General features: G+C 35.7%; 1 protein-coding gene across 2 annotated transcripts in view; it reads left to right on the plus strand.

Annotated features, from left to right (window-relative positions):
• LOC148948986 (guanine nucleotide-binding protein G(q) subunit alpha) overlaps positions 1-19,338 on the plus strand; it is a 106,812-nt gene that overhangs the window by 31,239 nt on the left and 56,235 nt on the right. Inside the window, exons 1-2 of one of the 2 annotated variants that reach the window (XM_089094162.1) lie at positions 4,799-5,073; positions 18,043-18,227. In XM_089094162.1, the coding sequence (XP_088950288.1) occupies positions 4,929-5,073; positions 18,043-18,227 (330 nt within the window). In that variant the 5' untranslated portion in view covers positions 4,799-4,928. Of the gene's footprint in view, positions 1-4,798; positions 5,074-18,042; positions 18,228-19,338 lie in introns of those variants that run through there. The other variant, XM_089094163.1, reaches the window with a different exon arrangement.

Genomic DNA, 19,338 nt, shown 5'->3' on the forward strand with positions numbered 1-19,338 from the left:
TAAGTAAGTAATATAATTAAATAATTAATAATTAACGTTAATAACGATAAAAATAGTCCAACGAAGGGGTTGAGGTGGAGGAGGCAGAAATTGATATATATAATCCATCTTGATTTCCAGGAATAATTCTGGTCTACGCTGTTATTGTGAAAGTAAAGAATAACATTAACCCCAAAATGAGCAGAACTCATTCCGTATAGGTGGGGGCTGTTCCTTCCTCGTCCCTAACCTCCTCCTAATGGTCGTAGAAACTTCGGAGGAAGCTCATTTGACAATATATCCCCTCTTGTTTTCGAGAATATTTCTGGTCTGCGCTATTGTTATGAAAGTAAAGAGTAAAATTAAACCCCAAAATGAGAAGAGTTTATTCCTTATAGGAGGGGGCTGCCCTTCCTCATCCCCAACCTCCCCCTCGTGGACATAGAAACTTCGTAGGATTCTCATTCGATTGGAAATTGAGAGCTCTAGCCCTTTTTTTTGTAATTCAAAATTAATTTGGAGACCAACTGGCCCCTCCCACCAGGGAGGAGCTAGAAAAAATTGGTCTTTGGGGGAGGACTACAAAAACTACATAACGCAACAAAAATTTGTTGACCTATACTTTTTTATTTTTGTACGAATCGAACGATTTTTTTTGGAGGAGGGTGTGAGTTCAAACACTACTATAAAACACAGTGTCCAATGTCCGACAAGCTCCTTGTCAGGTTTTCTTTCCTTTCATTTTTCGCTACATCATCTGCTAAATGTTTATTAATAGAGAGGATTGAAAACAGTGCTTCCGGTCCACTAATGTGGGAATACAGCATTTGGCTGCCAAAAGCAAGAGTAGAATTATAGTAGGAAGTGGAAGTTATGGTAGGAAGTGGAAGCACTGATTAACTGGGGCGTAGGCAGCATTAGGCAGCATATGGTCTAGGGGGGGGGCAGTCGATAGTGTGATGGAGTTTTATCAACTGCTTTTTCCAAACCATCTGCTTTTTCAGCCATATCTAATGTAAATTTGAAGGTCTAGGGGGGGGGCAGCTGCCCCCCTCCCTACGCCCATGCTGATTAACAAGGTTTAGAAACAAGCGTGTTAATTTGGACTTTTTTTTAACACCTTTGGTGCATTTTATCCGCCATTTTTTTGCTTTGAAGAGTGCGTTATCTCATACCAGGCATCTTGTAACACTAATTACTGAGCTTTCCATCGCGCATAAGCTATTAACGTGGTAAAAGTCAAGTAGATTATTCAGTTGAAATCACAATTTTTTGTGCAAAAAAGGCATCCAGAAAAAAGAACACCTTTTTTCATGTAAAAAGGAGTATGCAGATTTCCAGTCAATATTCCTGACACAGATTTTCAAAGCTATTTTACATCAGTATGTCCGTTGAATTAGCGTACTTAATTCTTGGGTGATACATCATCCTGCTTATAGAACAAAGTGATTGAAGTCAAGTAGCCGGTATTTTGGAAACCGGTATTATCTTCTTTCTACTACAGAAGTTGCGGCACTGCACGCTAGAATGTCCCGTAAGTCATCACTGCTTTTCCTATTCCCATCTCTGGGTTTAGTACATAAAGTAGATTTTTTAGCCTTGGTTTGAAATGGTCATAAGATGGGATTGATTAGATATTCTCTTCCCAAGGAAGACCCTACCATATGAGTTAGCAGAACTGACGGAATCTGTTATTAAACCAGTTCTAAGTACTCTCCTCAGTAGAAATACCTGTCTACAGAATATATAGGAGACAGTTGGCAGAATATATAATATAGACGGAATAAATAAAACAAAACCCCTTCTGTACTGATTTTTTTTATTGCAGCAGAATTTACGGAACTAGATCGACGAAAAATTGCCGGTATGCCGGCAGTCCATTTACATGTTGCATCGCTAGGCTTAGTGGGAGCCGGTGTTTTCCACCCGTAAAATGCTCCTCCTCGGAAATCCCCCATGGAAAATCCCCCCACACGCCAAATTGAGTAGCCAAAGAGAAGGTACAGAATAGATACCTCGAAATGTCGATCAGATGTCCTAAGGGGTAGCGAAAGGACCAGATATCAAAAACAGTTTTAGGACAGGAGCTATTTGGTGTCCAATCACTTTCGGCTTATAAAAAAGGGCTTGAAATCTCAATTTCTGGTCGAATGAGCTTCTTCAAAAGTTTCTACGAACATGAGGAGATGGGGATGACGAAGGGGCATCCCTCTTCTATAAGGAATAAATTCCGCTAATTTTGGGTATACTCTTATATTCTTACTTTTATGACCAGAAATATAACCAGAGATTAAGAGGGATTAAATATCAATTTCTAACTCTTTTTGTAAGTCAAAAGTATTGGAGACCAACTAGTCCCTATTCTAGAACTGTTTTTGATATATGGTCCTTTTGTTACCCCTTAGGACACCTGATCGACATTTGAGGCACCTCCAACTAAAGCTCTCGTCTAAAAATGTTTGGAATTGTGTATTTTTTTTTTACCAGAGAAAGATCATGGTTTTGTGATCAATTTCCAGATATAAAAAAGGACCAGATATCAAAACGGTTCTAAGACAGGGACTGGTTGGTCTCCAACACAGTTTATATAATTAGCACTATGATCATTCTCTATCTCACCCATTATAAAAACCCGGACCGGGGTGCGAGTGCTTCGGAGAACGTTTTTGCAGATATAAACATAGGCGAAGTCAGATTAGCGGGAATGTAGGTTAGTCTGTTTCCGTCTGTTTCCATCAAAGTGCATTGAAACAAGTGGGAAGGAGTGCAAAGTGCATTGAAACAGAAATAAGTGGGATGAGCTTTTTGTTCACGAAGACCAGAAATGATCTGCGATAAACTTACTGGGTATATTCTGTCTACTGTGGTCTCCAATCACTTACCAAGACTTTTTTTTGGGGGGGGGGGTATTTTTTGGGGGTGAGGTTAAAAAACGCATCAAAAATGTGTTTTTACGCATTTTTGTTATGATTTTAAAGTCAGAAAAATATTTTGTTGGGGGAAGGGTTCAAATCCCCTAAACCCTCCTGTGAATATGGCCTTTGATAATCCCTCTTATTTTTCGGAGTTTTTATTGTCTACGCTGTTATTATGAAAGTAAAGAGTAACATTAAACCCCAAAATGAGAAGAATTTGTTCCATATGGGAGGGGTGTCCTTTCCCTATCCCCAACCTTCCTCTGATGGTTGTTGAAACTTCAGAGGATGCTCATTCGATCGGAGATTGAGAGCTCTAAGCCTTCTTTAAACCGAAACAGTTTTCTGCGTAAGAATTCAAATATTGGATGGTAAGTAAAATTTTGAACAAGATTTGAATATTTGGTTAAAATTTTTGATGGACAGTTGTCTTGTTGAATATGTTCTTAGTAATAATTTTACTAAAGAAATTCGGGCGAACGGAGACGGGTATCATTCGTTCATGTGGATAGAAGTTTTGCGTGAATTGGTCTTATACGTGGCTGATGGATAAGCCTTGACATGATTTGGAAAACGATCAGAAATCAAAATAAAAAACAATTTTTTCAACTGAAACTAAGGAGTAACATCTAAACTTAAAACTAACAAATTATTCCGTTTATTATTTCTCAAAACCTCACACTCTCTCACTCAAAACCTTGCAAAACAAAGTTTGAAATTTTTGTGACAATTCTTAAAAACGACTGCTGAAACACAGGTTCCGTTGAACTGGAATAAAAAACTTTTTTTTCACAGTTCTTTAAAAATGACTGCTGAAACACAAGTTCCGTTGAACTGGAATAAAAAACTTTTTTAAAACACTATAGTCGGTAACAACTCATTTGGTAGCAAATTGTTTAAAAGCAGGCTAAATCTTAAAAAGGGCCCTGGAACTTTTGATTTTCAATTGAATGAGTCCCCTCCAAAGTTTATACGACCACCCTTCCTAAAAAAAACTATATCTTAACAATGGGCAACTTGTATAAATTACAGCCCTTGTCCGGGGGGCTGGAAGGGAGGTTGTCAAACCCAGAGTCATGGTATTTGATCTTCGGACTATTTTGAACAAAATGGCTCTGTCAAATATTGCTTGGATGTATTTTTGGGAAACGGTGGGGGGACTGGCTTGTTGCCCTCAAATCTCTTTTGCCTCTTAAAAGGAGCATTATAACTTTTGAATTGCGATCGAATGAGACCTTCTCCGAAGTTTATACGACCGCACCTTACATTAGTGGCTCTGGGGAAAAAAATTAATACATTGAGCCCTTACGGCTCTTTACTATAGGCGACGCTATAGCATTGTCTGTGACTTAAACAGGTGAGTAGAACTTTCAATTTCTCTAATGAACATCCGAAAATATCCAAGGGGAATTTCTGGGAGGGGGACGCCTAGACGCAGGCTTAGTATAGTTTTCAAACCTTCGAAGCGATTGATACATTACGCGAAATCAGTGCTCTAGAAATAACGGCAGAAGGTATACAGCGGAAATATTGCCATTTCTGCTGCAGTGCTAACATATTTGGAGCTATAGTGCTAATAGTTCGCATTATAAGTGCCAGTTTTTTTTGTAGCAGCTTTCATTTTGAGCAAGACTGCTGAAAATTTTAAAAATCCGGTTTTACAACAAATTTTAATAGTCAATCTGGCTAGTCTAGTTTCCAGTTTGCTCATAGGTATAATTTTTGGCTTTTGTTCAGAAACCATTTTGAAGGGTTTACCTCTTGTATCTTATGCGCAGCATTCGCGGATCAGTCTGCTCGTCGCGGTTTTTAATTATTTAGTTCGTTTTATTGTATTGGTGAATCGAGGGGCATGAGGCGCGGTTTACGTATGTATCGGAACAGGAAGACTACGGTTTTCCTAGAAATCGTGAAGGTCGGGTAATGGTGAAGGAACCTGATAGTTTACATGGAGGAACTTGGATTACGAAAGAAAAATTTTCTGCTAGCATGTCTAGATAGAAATTGTGAGACTATGGTTAAGTAGATGTGTGGATGATGGACAGCGTTGGATGCTGCCTGGTTCCTTGTGCGAGTAGAAAAATAAGTGCTGGAAAATCAGTTGAGAGCGATGAAGCCTCAGCCGGGAAAAAGAAGAAGGAGAAGAAACCAAAACTGGAAGTCATCATACTCCTACAAGGTATCTTATTCTCAAGTGGAGTATTAGACAAGAGGGCAATATAAGTAATGTACAGGAATTCACGAGTTCGCAGGCTTATGCATGTTAAAGTGAAAATAGCTTTTGATATAAATCTTATATATCATGTAGCTTGTACTTATTGCATATATCCTTACGTTACTTGTGATCTGTATTTTTTTTTCTATCCTTTTGCTATCTTGTCTGAGTCTCGCTCGAGAGGGTGTTTATTGCTAATACTTAAAATGTATATATTTCATAAGTATGAAACTCAGTCTAATTTTCTATCGTATAACATAGAAAGCACGTTGTTAATTATAAAGTTCCTGCACTTTTAATTATATATTTAGCGATGAAATATCTAAAATTAGCCAGAATATGACTAGAACCAGACCCCCATAATAATAACTTGCTTTACAGAAAACCTTCTCGAAAAACCAAACTTAACGTGTTTTAGCGGACTAGCTAGCTTGGTCGTAGGGCTCATCTTCTTTTTCAGAACTACTTCTGATATTTCCAATAAAGACTAGTGTTAACCATGCACAGCATTCACGAATCAAAATTTTGTTCATCGGACATTTTTTTATTGTCAAGAATTATTTATGGTCAACCTCTTAATTCAGATTAAATAAATTTAATATGTTGCAAGTTTGTTTATGACGAATTAAGTAATGGAACTTAAGATAACTGGTTGTTCCTAACGTAGGCTGTCTCAAATAGCGTTTACGTGTGGCTAGACTCCCGTGTCTAGGTAGCCTATGTATCTAGCTAGACATCTTTGTACGAGTGATAAAAATAGTAAATCAGATCGTTTACGTTATTTTTAGCGACCCTTGTCAATAGTAACCGGTCCTTTGTTGTGTCACCATCAGGCTGTTTCAAAATTTAAAGTCTCAGTCAAACATAAACCAGTATATGCGTATTCAAAAATCCGCTTAATAACTTGTCTTTGTATTTTTTTTAGAAAAAGGAAAGAAAACTCCTCTGAAAAGGGGTGGGATCTTAATGAAATTTATACCCTCAAATGCGACATTTTCGAAGAACTTGGAATGGAACCTTATATCCCAAAAATTCGATTTATTTTTATTTTGGTCGAAACGAATGCATGTCGACTATTTTTGTCCTAGCCGTCGATGCGTGTTACTTATTTTATTTTGTTGTTTTTATTTTCTATCAAGGACAATCAAGGGCCTCAAAACCAGTGGTCTTAGAAAATAGAGATAAGACACGCTTAAACTATTTTTTATAGTCTTAGTGCAATTTTTAATTAGCAAAAAAGATTTTGCCCCATCATATTACTTCTTTCGTCCAGTTTTTGCCGCAGGCCACAGTTTAGGTCAAAATTGGCCTGACTGTCGTAAGACCAAATATTATAAGATGGCCACTTTTTTCTGATATTGAAAAACATAATGAAAATGTCCTATTTCCCTGGGATGTTCTTACGTGCCTATAATTTATTTATTATAAGAAAAATGGTACTTTCCCATTATATGGGCACTTCTAAAAAGTCAAGTTTGGTTAATGCTAATAAAATAAAATAGGATGAATATATAATAGTTTAGAAACAAATTTGGGCTATATATTTGCACATTAGGGGTGGGGGGGTGGCTATTAAAGCATTGCATATATTAAATACGTAACCTAACCTAGGCACCTTCCCCCTCCCTAAACCCCAAAAAACAATAGTTTAAATATCGTATACGCGAGGAAAACCACGCTGTGGATTGCATTACTCTGAAGCTGTCTCTTGAACTAACCCGTCTAAAACGGGTTTTGGTGACTGGTTTCCTTGTAGGTGCCCATATAATGGGAAAGTACTGAAAAAATAGACAAGAATTAAATATCCAAAAACCGTCAGTCAACTAGAAAACCATAGTTGACAGGGAATACCGCCCTGTCAACTCCCTACTCCTTATACTGAATCCAAAGTTTAAACACGTATAACAATGGTATGAGGAAAACTACTCATTTAAATGTATTTGTGTTTTAGAGTAAAATAAATTCTACTGAGTCAAGCCCCATCTAAGTTAAATTTTACATCAAGGGAGCTGGTCGAAATCCCGCTTTTCTGGAGATTTTATATCTGTTACAGGGGTTGTACTATAAAAACAGCTCGTAACCCCAATTGATCCAGAACGATATTACGTGCGAAGGGTGATGAAACCCTATTAACCCACACCGTTTACGTTCAATTTTATTTTTCGTACAACAATGCTCTGAGAATGATAATCATTCCTCGAAAAAAAAGAACTCGTAAAAATATTTCTCGAGGACGGGATGTCAAAAATATATTTCAAAATAATAATATTTACGTTTATTAAGAGGGCTCTTTAGAAAAATTTTGTTTTTAGGGAATGTACCACCCCTCCCCCTTCTCTGCAAGTAGCCTACACATGTTAATGTAAGCTTTTGAGATACACTAAGTATATTAGTGGATCTGTCTATTAATTGGTGTGGAGCTATACGCTACTGTAGCCCTTTGGCCTATCAGAATCTTTTGATGTATATTCTTATCAATAGCGCTTTTTTTTAGAGTTTTGGTCATTGTCGGCACGGGTCACTATTTAATTAGTGTGTTACTACAAACTGTTTAATTGACAATATGCGAAAAAAAAAATGTTAAGGATGATGACGATGATGTGAAAAAAAAAGTAAACACTGATGATAAGGAGTGAAGCTACACTGATGATAAGGAGTGAAGCTACCTCAGTGGCTGCTTTTGAAAAAAAGGCAATTTATGTGAGAAATGTTTGTAACTTAAGAACATTATTAACCTAAAATTACGTTTTTGAATAGTCTAGCCCCTCCCAACAAAAGAAAGGACAACATAATCGTGAAGACAGATACTGTTTAACACAAATACTATTTAACTGTCTAATTATGCTCTTCCCCCGAAAAAACGGGCGCAGGACGTTTTTTTGGGGGGGGGGAGGGGGTTGTGTGTGATAAAATATCTTTTATTTCATATTTTGAATTAGAAACACTAAGGAATTTGGAAAATTTTTGGATTTCGAGAAGACCGAGCCCAGGGGCCTACCCTTCTACGCGCGTATAAATTGGAGCAATCTAGATAATGTTAGATTTACGGTACTGCCCTGTCAACACGACTGGTTTTCATAAAACTACTCTTAGGAAACTAGTTTTTCTTGGGAACTTGATTTCTAACTGAATTGGGGTTTCGACTTTAACGAGCGTCAAATCAGCCCTTTTTTTACCTTACGCTTTTCTTTTTGTCCTAGCTACTAGCCGTTCAGAGCTCTTATAAAACGAAAAACATGCAATTATGTTCTTTAACAGGAAAAAACAATATGACATGAAAATTACAATTGTCAGAGATTGGCATGATAGTTTAATTTAATAGCTAACAACAAATTCGTCTGTCACTGACGTGAATAATTGGCACGACAAAAATCATTGACAAAGAGGATAGATTGGTTGTATTCATTGTAGGGCTATGTATCAAGTCCTTGAACTAGGACAGGACCAATCGGAAAATTTAAGAAAGTTCGAAGTTTCTGGGGAAAGAAAATCTGCCTCCCTGGACCCCTAATTTATATTTTAATAAGCTTTACATAGTCTGTTTCTCCTGAGTTCTAAATCTGGGCTACACGTTTTTCAGGATTTGAGCCAGATTGGACGTCAAATTTGTTTTTTTTTTTTTTTTTTTTTTTTTTTTCAAAGTTAGCCCCTATTTTATACTCTTTCAAGCATTAAAAGCAATTAAGTTGTAAAGCCTTGAAATAAAACACACTTTCCCAGACCCCATTCTCCGCCACCTACCAGACATATAGCATCTTTTCCCTACGTGGATTAGTTTGCGCCAATTGTATATTATTTTTTTTTTATGGTGGTTTTATTTGTTTTTAGTTTTAGTTTGGTTTTTTATCTTGTTGTTCTTGTGTTTCTCTCGTGCTGAAGACGCCTTGTTTGGATACAGGCGAAATATCCGCGTTGTTTTAAATTTTCGTGTTTTTTCTCCATTGGTTTTTCGTCTTTTCTTTCGTCTCGTTTTTTTTTTTTTTTTTTTTTTTTTTTTTTTTTTTTTTTTTTACTGAGATTTTTCTCTGTTGATTTTTAGACATATAACATTTTTTATTGGCAAATATAGGGAAAGTTTTTGGGGAAGTTTCTATGGGTAAAATTTTTCGTGGGGAACAAGTTGCCTGGAGGAATTCTCGTAAGGAACTTTTGTACAGGGGGGGGGGGATTTCCTGGCATGATTTGAAAAACGGTCAGGAATTAAATAATTTTTTTTCAACTGAAAGTAAAGGCCAAAATTAAAACTTTAAAAGGAACAGAAGTCATTGCGTATGTTAGGGGGGGGGGGCTTTCCCTTCCTCAATCCTCGCTCTTGGCACAAAAATTTGAGTTTTAGTCACAGTTCTTTAAGAAAGACTGTTCAAACACAAGGACTTTTGAATTTGAGTTAGAAGCATTTTTTTGATGAACTTCAAAACTTTAGCGTAAAGAGCAAAGGTTGAGGAAGGGGCAATCCTCCCTCGTATAAAGAATAATTTCTGTTCGTTTTAAGTTTTAATGTTATTCCTTACTTTCAGACCTTACATTTTACCTTTTTTTTATATTTAGTAGGTTTAGTACTATTAAAGGAAACATCGAAAAGAAATGCATGTGTATGTGACGTCATCAAAATGATTTTTTTCCCAAATTTATGGCTCAACGCAATTGTCCAAAAAAAGTTATTGAAAGGTCAAAGTTCGAAAATGCAGACTATCGATTTCACATTATTTTATATCAGAATCATCACTTGAGGTTACTAAAAAAAAATTACCTCAGCGAAATGAGGTAACACTTTCAAAAACCTGGCTAATGTCGCATTGATTGCGTAAATTGCGCAAGTGGTTCTGTTTCTTCTTTTCATTTATAAGCTTAACCAGAGCTTACCGTAAAATTTCCTAGAAATTTCGACTTGTTAAACCAGTCTTTCGTCTCACATCTGACGAATTTTGGTTGTATTCGAAACACCTTTCATTGTTTTATCAATGAACCTGTTCACAAACTACTTTTCATAACGTTCAATGCACTCATGATGTCGTTTGGCCGAAAAAAAGCTTATCAAGACAAAAAAGTCAAAGAGAATAGAAGGAATAAGATAGTTCCAGGTAATTTGAAGGGGGGAAAAGAATAACATATTAAGGTGCTTATGTATTGTACCAAACACACTCAAGAAGTGAAGTTAGGTTGATCATAATGAAATATACGAAAACACGATGAAAATATAATGCTTTAATTTTTATAATAATTTAATTTGGGCTATATATCTGTACACTAGGGGATGGGGGGGAGGGTAATTAACCTTTCCGGTAAATATTTACCAAATCATATTATTGAGTAACAACTAAAGTGAATATACCATTCGATGCCTTTTTTATGCTGATTACGAATATAATAATCATTTATATCGGAAATGAATTTCAGCCCCCTCCCCCACCTAACCTAACCCCCACCCCCAAATGTGCAAACATATATGCTGAATTGACATATAGGGGGTGGGGGGGGGCTAAAATTTTCGATAGAAATTATTATTATATTCGTAATCAGCATAAAAAAGGCATCCAATGGTATATTCACTTTATTTGTAAGTCAATAATTTGATTTGGTAAATATTTATCACCTGATCCCCCCCCCCTTAATGCGCAAATATATAGCTCAAATTATACAAGCCCAATGCATTCTCCAGTCATTGTGGCTGTGAAACCGGTTTTCTGAGATCTTACATTCAGCAAACTTCTAGACTGTGTTTGATATCATGGTTGCAGCAGTAGCTGCAACCTAGTAAAGAGCGAACCACAGCCCATAGTAACCGAAAGTTAAAAACGCGTTTTGGAAAAAGCTACCCAGTGAAAAAAAAAATCGCCATGTAACACTGATTCAGGAATGGTAACTATTATTTCGGTTTGTCTTTAAAAGTAAAAGTTTTTTGCAAAGACATTTATGGTGATTTCATTAAAAAAATCCTGAAACCCCTCAAATATGGCGTCAGATCAAAATAAAAATTGTACCATTGAAATCAGCATGGTTGAAAACCTTGAATAGGGAAATTACAGTCCCTCTCGTTGAACAACAAGGAAAATAACATTTTTGCATGGGTAGCACTGATCTGTCTTTATTTTTTCTCTAGCAGGGCTAGGGGGTGACCAGAACATCATAGAGGGGCGTGTAGTAGCTCAGTCGAACGGAAATTAAATTTGATAGTGCACTTTTTAAGTGACCAAAAAGATTTAAGGAAAACTAACCCCCCTCCCTGAAGGCCCCCTCGCCCCAAAGTCATCCAATCACAATTTTGAGATAGCCATTTTGTTCAAAATAGTTCAAAGTTTAACATCTGCTACTGGTGATAAAACCTTCCATTGTCCCTGGGGAAAGGGCTACACACTGTATCGGTATCGGGCGTATTTTATCACGCGTCTCGGTATGAGTGTATTGTTATTGGGCGTGTTGGTAGTTGGTATTGCAGGAGTCTAGACAAATTTTTAATAGCTCATATAAATGATGTTTCTCATATCTACGTCCAGTGGTATAATTTCGTCAAAATCTGGGGGAGTTGGAGCCAATTTTCCCAAATCAAGTGAAAATGCAAAAATGAACCATATATTACCAGAGAGGCAAAGATATACTAAAGAAAACTGACCTGTTTCTCTGGATACTTGAATTATGCAGGCTTATCTTAGTTTTGACAATATTTTTTGCAGAAACTAAAATTCTGCTGGGGGGCAAAAGAAGGTCGGGGGGGCAAACTTAGATCTGGAGGAGGCAGTTGCCCCCCATCCTGCCCCATCACAAATTACGCCCCTTTCGACGTCCTTCCTTAATAAGTTCCGCCATCAGCAAGTTCCAAATGGCACTAAAAACGGCACTTTTGGGGCCATGCCAAGTGAAAAAGTTGGGGCTAGTCGGCTACCAGTAAGGGAGGTCGGGGTTGACCCGAACGATTTTTTTTTCTTTCTCAAAGATTTTGTTAACTAGCAGATATATCTAGGCGCTTCAAGCACCCCAATGTGTCAGAAATTCCACAATTACGAGAATTTTTGCCAATTTTTATCTTTGCAATTTTTTTTCAGAAACAAAAAGTCGTCCAAAACAACCCCAGAGTGTTGGATTGTTTCGGACAGGCCACAGGTTGCTTCGGACACCTCGTAATAGAGTTATAAAACTTTCAATTATTCTTAAAATTCTTAATACAAAACTTCTTTAGCGAATGTTAAACTTGGAAAAATCAAAGTCGAAGCGGAGAGCTTTTGCAGCATTTTTTGTACCACCTGTCGAAATTTGACAAGGAAGCTTCAAGATAATATCATCTTTTGAAACTGAAGTCTGGTCAACAGGATCAGTAAAAACTTTTTTTTTTTTTTTTTTTTTTTTTTTATTTATATATATATATATATATATATAGAATCATCACCTCCACATCGTTATCAACAATTCCTTATACACGTCCAACGTACAAAACGTTTCTTTTTCTGACGACGAATTTCACGACCACAAAGTCATTAGCGACTAGGATATTTACATCAAACAGATAGTCCGGTTCCGTTTCTCCGAGATGTAGATATTCATCAGAACTATCATCCATGGATAGACATTTCTTTAACTCATCTTCAGATCGGTCAACGGCCCTCGGCTTCTTGCTTTCTTTAGAATGGTGGCGACAACTTTCTTCTGAGACCTTTTTTATTTTTTCTGCCATTTGTTCTATTTTTCCCTTTTCTGATGTTTCTCTAAGTATTCTAGTTTTTCCTCTTTGTTTTACTCCTCTACCCATGGTAGTTGTAGGTGGTTCACAGGGCAACGGTCTTAGTTGCTCGGGAGTTACGGGAAAGAATACAGAAGGCCCTTGAGTTTCGTCAGTACTTTCGTCTGGCTCATGTGGATCAGGCACAGCAAGTTGAGATTGGCTGTCCAGCGATTGACGATCTGTAACTACAGCAGCAGAAAAGTCGGCATGGCAGGAAGTGTTGCGGTCGAATGGCCACAGTCCGGGCTTTCTGAAGCCAGCCACAATGTTACTCATGCTGAACTTCTCGAGATATGGAACGCGGCTGAGCTCTGCTACCTCATATATAGAGATACGCAGGCCTGGATGAAGGTTCAACCACTCACTAAAGCTGCTTTGAATGGTCCATAGACTGAAACATTTCCGAATATGATAATCGCTTTTGTCGCAAATTCAATTTTAATCCCATTAAGGACCCACAAAGGTGATACCTTTTTCTCTTATTTTAGATACAGCTTATGAGCTATACCACTGTAAGCTTTGCTCTTGTTAAAACTGGTTTACCCGCAAATTGACTCGACTGTGACGAAATCAAGAACCAATAAACGCAAGGGAAATGAATAATATGGGCTAGATATTTGGGTAAGGTTATGAAGGTTAGGTTCTGTCAGAACCGAAATTGTGACAAAAGCGAATATTATATTTGGAAAGAGCATAAAAAAGGCATCGAGTGGTATGCTCACTTTGTTCACAGGTCAGAAATGTGGATTGCTCCGTATTTACCTCAACAGCATATAGATATAGGCAACGATATAGCCTATATCGTTGCACTAAACACAAATGCGATGTATCGGATGCTATAAATGACCTTTGTATTTCCCTTTTGGTCTGTCTCTCCCCTCTTGGGGTTAATTTGACAAAACGGGGTTGTTTCGGACACTTTCAGAAAGTCGTCCGAGCCAACCCGACTATGGCGTCCGAATCAACCCCACACACACCATTTCTAAGAAATGGCTTCTAGAAAAAAAATTGTTAAGGTGAGTCCAATTTGTGACAAGCTTAGCTAGTGACATGATAAGGCTAAGTACCTGCCAGTACTCAACTATGTACTCACGTAAATAACACGGCTACAAAGCCTGGCGCATATTAGTGGAAATAAAAACAATACCTTAAAAAGTGGTTCAAAGGGAATATCTTTGCAACGCGTGTTCGGAAAGTTTTGAAACTTTTGCGCAAAGTCGGCCACTCGTCAATACTTGATCTTGATTTTAGGCAGATTTTTTCGGGCAAAACTAGATTTTATAATAGCAGTGTCCTTGCCTACTTTTGAGAGTGACGTTTAATGGCTCATCTAAAATCTATTTTTCATATCTACGTGATGTTTATCAATTCTACCATCTGTAAGTGTGATATAACACTGAACCAACACTTTCGATGTCACTTCTAAGTAGAAAAGCTTGGAAGTATAAAACTATATCATCATTGTAATAATTATGGTCCAAAACCCTTAACCGGAGGTTTTCAAGAACACCCCGTGTGTTACTCCTCCAAGCCCCTTTATAAGCTACGCAATTAAGGTACAAGCACTAATATATCAAATTAAATCATTAGAGATTTGGCTTCGAGTTAGAGGCTTGCGTTCGACTCCTGCTTCTTTTTGTTTTTTTCAATCATGGTCTTCTCCCTTCTATACGATCATTTTCAGATATTTTCACTGTTTTTGTAAATTTTTGTAAACGCATGTCCCAGGAAGGTATTTGATCAAGCATTTTGATTCAAAAAGGAATAGAGGTCATCCAGTCCATGGTTTGTAACGACATTCTGAGTAGATCACTAAAGCCATACCCCAACGAGTGGCGAAATTTTGTCAAAATCCTGTGGGGACGGTGTCAACGTTGGGGGCAAGTGGAAATGACAGAGAAAAGTGAAAAACGAGCCGTATAGTTATAAAAAAGGCAGAGAGATACTGAAGAAAAATTACCTGTTTCAGTGGATGCTTGAATTATGCAGGATTATCTTAGTTTTGACAACATTTTTCGAGAAACTAAATTTAAGCTGGGAGGGGGGGGGGTAAACTTGGGTGTGGAGGAAAACTGAGGTCTGGGAGGGGAAGTTGCCCTTCTTCCCCGTAGCAAATTACACCCTTGACCCCAACCCCCTACCATTTAGTGGTTGGAGAGGTGTAGGCATGTGGTTCTGGAACCACTCAAAGTTGTATAATAAAAGAAGGTTTACTTGTTGTACTTACTTATTCAAGTTATTTACTTGACAATTCCACCGTAGTATTCTCTCCATACGTAAGATTATGCATCCAAAGAGGAAGAAAGACAAATGAAAACAGTTGTGTAGGAGAATTCAGGTAATTCTTCCCAAAATTTTTGAAATGAAAACAAACATAGTTTGTAATACCATGTATTGTATCTGCACAAGAAATGATCTTTTTTGAAATTTCATTTCATTTCTGAGTAATGAGTGGCTTTTTATTTAATGACCGGTTAGATAAATCCCTAAGTCTAACGGCACATTTCTGTTTAGCTAGAAAATTTCGCGCAAGTATGTCGATACATAAACCTGTCCGCTCAGTTAACCTTTTTGCGTAGGTACTCCCCTCGAGCTACTTTCTTAAGTGCTACTCAATTTAATTAAAAAAAAGAATCAAAAGATCTATTTTTTCTTTTTTATTTTTTTTTTTTAAAAAAAGAATCGACACTATGTTTTGATTTTTTTTTTTTCAATCTAAACCTATTTTTTCCTTCAATTCTTGTTCTGCTCCTTGTTCTGCTCCTTGTTCAATTCTTGTTCGGCTTCTTAGTTCTTCTCCTTAATAAGGGTAGAGGTGCCTTATCTCCCCTAGATTGGAGGTGATTAGAAATTTCATAAAAAAAATATGTTTTCAACTGAAACTAAGGACCAACATTAAAACTTAAAACGAACAGAAATTATTCCGTATAAATAAAAGAGATCATAGCAATGCTCTTTCTAAATTAAATTTTAATCAAAAACGAGCATAGATAAATTAACGACAAAAAAAAAATCCGAGGAAAGTAAAGAGCGAAGTTGAAACTTAAAACGAACAATAATTATTACTTCACAGCCTATCTTACATATATCAATAAAACTAATGCAAATAAATCAACTGGTGATATGTCCCTGTGTTTGAGTTTCGGTTATTATTGAATTAAGTCGCTCCTTACTTACAATTAATTTAAAAGAATTTTTTCCATAAAACAAGTTTTTGAAAAAAAAGTAAAGAACTCCATTCAACCAAAAATGAACAAAATAGAATCAAATAATCTACCAAGCATACAACTACCACAAATCAGCAAATAAATGATAATCAAAACAAACAGTAATTAAAATAAATAACAGTCGAACTCAAAATGTGCAGAAATTAATATGAGTAGAGTTCTAAACCCCTATGCTTTCTAAAAGCCAGAATATAGTATGTACTTTACTGTAAAAAAATTCAAATGAATTTACTGAAAAAAATGTGCATTGTTTGTTTAATATACGTATACTGATATTTATTTTTTTAAATCTTAATTAATTTTTGATTTTTTAAAGTTATAAAAATGAAAACATTTAAAAGAATTTTTTTCAGTAAAGTACAAATTATACTCTGAGGAGGAGTGCCCTCCTCAAAGACATATTTGCCAGATCTTTCAACTACGTTGAACAAAATGGCTTTCTCAAAACTTTGATTGGATGTGTTTGGGGAAATGATGGGCAAGGAAGGAGTGTTAGTTGCCTTCCAATCACTTTCGGCTATTAAAAAGGGCACAAGCCCTTCCAATTTCCAGTGGAATAACCCCTTTTCGAAGTTTCTAGGACAACTCCTTCGATACGAAGTGCCCTGGTCTAAAAGAAAGAAAGAAACAAAAAATAATAGATTGTGCCAACATCGTTCTTTACTTAGGCAGCGCTATTGCGCTGCCTATGATTCGTTATCACGAACTGTTTGACTTATGAATTTGTAAGATTTCCATGTTGTTTCGAAACATGGACATATAAAAATATTGCGAAATATTTTCTGAGAATCTGTTCAAAAAAATGCAGTGCTGCCATTTCAGGTCATCTGTATCGTCGTACTACATGCGTACATGTTTAGATATTGTATAATGTTTATATCTTGTAGAGGGTATTGCATTTTTTTTTATTGTATTGGTTTTGCTTTTTGTGTTATTTACATTTTTTGTTTATCTTACATTATGTTTTATTGATAGTTTAATTTCGTATTATGTTCCTGTACAATATGTGCTAATGACCTTTGACCCTCTTCAATTTATTGCAACACATGTTTCTTTAATTAACTTCATTATTTGGTACTTTTCGTTGTTGTTGTGTTATAATTTTGGTTTAACAGGGTAAACCCTTAGCACTTTTATTTAAATAAATGGACAATATAGATTTCAGGAGAATTCCCATAATTCTTAATTGTTCAATGTAATAATTCTATATATATATATATATATATATATATATATATATATATATATATATATATATATATATATATATATTGAAAAATTAATTCCTTCTTTTATACTGAAGTCGTGCTTCTCTCTTCCTGAAATAGATTCCTGTGTAATTGTTACACAGTGTAATAATATCAATTCGTAATATTAATTATACTATATTACACTATAAAAGAATAATACTAATTAATAGCTTAAGGCTAATTGTAATAAAAAAATATAATATGATAATTAGTATGTTTGTTCAAGGGACTGGATCAAGATTTTACGGGCATGCCCAAAATTCCTTATATTTTTACACAATTTACCTTTTTTTTCTAAGGTTGTTAAAATAGATTCCTGTTTACGTCATTGGTTACAAGACAGCCTGATGTCAATATAGAAGGAATATTATAACACTAATTAGTAATTACTAATTATACTATAAGAAGTATATAATACTAATAACTACTTTAATGCTGGTTTTACTATAATTAAAATATAATAATTAATACTTTTATCAAGGGACTAGAGAATCGAGACTTCACGGGTATATTTGTAATTTCTTATATTTTTAAAACAGTTTGTTTTTTTTGAACTGTGACTACCCCCTTCTGAAATATATTGCTGTATACGTGCCTTTTATAAAACAAGAATAATTTAATAATTTTAAATATTAATTGCTAATTAAAGTACATTATACTATAAAAAGCATTTTACTACCTTTCTATAACATAACTAATGCTATAGAAAACATAACTTGATAATTAATACTTTATATTCAAGGGACTGGAGAATCTGGCAAATCCACATTCATCAAACAGATGAGAATCATTCATGGAACAGGTTATTCAAATGAGGATAGAAGGGGTTTTATAAAGCTGGTATATCAAAACATATTTATGGCGATGCAAGCTATGATTAGAGCCATGGATTTGCTACATTTAGAATATGGAGACTCGTCGTGCATTGTATGTTTTTTTTTTCTTTTTTTCAAAACATATCAAAACATATTCATGGCGATGCAAGCTATGATTAGAGCCATGGATTTGCTACATTTAGAATATGGAGACTCGTCCTGCATTGTATTTTTTTTTTCTTTTTTTTTCAAAACATAAAAAAAAATTTATGGCGATGCAAGATATGATTATAGCCATGGATTTGCCACATTTAGAATATGGAGACTCGTCGTGCATTGTATGTTTTTTTTTTTCTTTTTTTCAAAACATATCAAAACATATTCATGGCGATGCAAGCTATGATTAGAGCCATGGATTTGCTACATTTATAATATGGAGACTCGTCCTGCATTGTATTTTTTTTTTCTTTTTTTTTTAAAAACATAAAAACATATTTATGGCGATGCAAGATATGATTAGAGCCATGGATTTGCTACATTTAGAATATGGAGACTCGTCGTGCATTGTATGTTTTTTTTTCTTTTTTTCAAAACATATCAAAATATATTCATGACGATGCAAGCTATGATTAGAGCCATGGATTTGCTACATTTAGAATATGGAGACTCGTCGTGCATTGTATATTTTTTCTTTTTTTTTGTTATTTTTTTTTTCTCCTCATTAGATTTTAAAATTTCGAGATTTCGATAAATATATTCCTATAATCTTATATTATAATATAATATTTGATAATATAGGATTTGGTAATGTATGATAATAATATGGGATTATATTATAATGCTTGATAACAAAAGATAATTTAGGATTGCATTCAAGGCCGTACCCAGAGGGTGGCTTGAACCCCTCTCGAAATGTTTTTTTGACTCGTAAAAACTTAACAAAATTGGATATTAACATATTTTTTATGCGTTTTGAGGTTTTTTCGTGTACAAGCCCTCCCCCCCCCCCTCGAAAAAAATCTTTGAGTAAAAATCCCTCCGAAAAAAAATCCTGGGTACGGCCTTGATTACATTTGATAATATAATCCCTATATTACTACTACTCAAGGCCGTACCCACGGGCGGGGGGGGGGTTAGGAGGTTTGACCTGCCTCCCCCGAAATGTTTGTCCGACTCGTAAAAACGTAACAAAAATGAATAAATACAAATTTTTGAAGCGTTTT

Source organism: Artemia sp. Qi Xiang Cuo, chromosome 9 (assembly GCF_049724085.1).
Source record: "Artemia sp. Qi Xiang Cuo chromosome 9, ASM4972408v1, whole genome shotgun sequence".
In the NCBI taxonomy this organism is placed as follows: Eukaryota; Metazoa; Arthropoda; class Branchiopoda; order Anostraca; family Artemiidae; genus Artemia; species Artemia sp. Qi Xiang Cuo.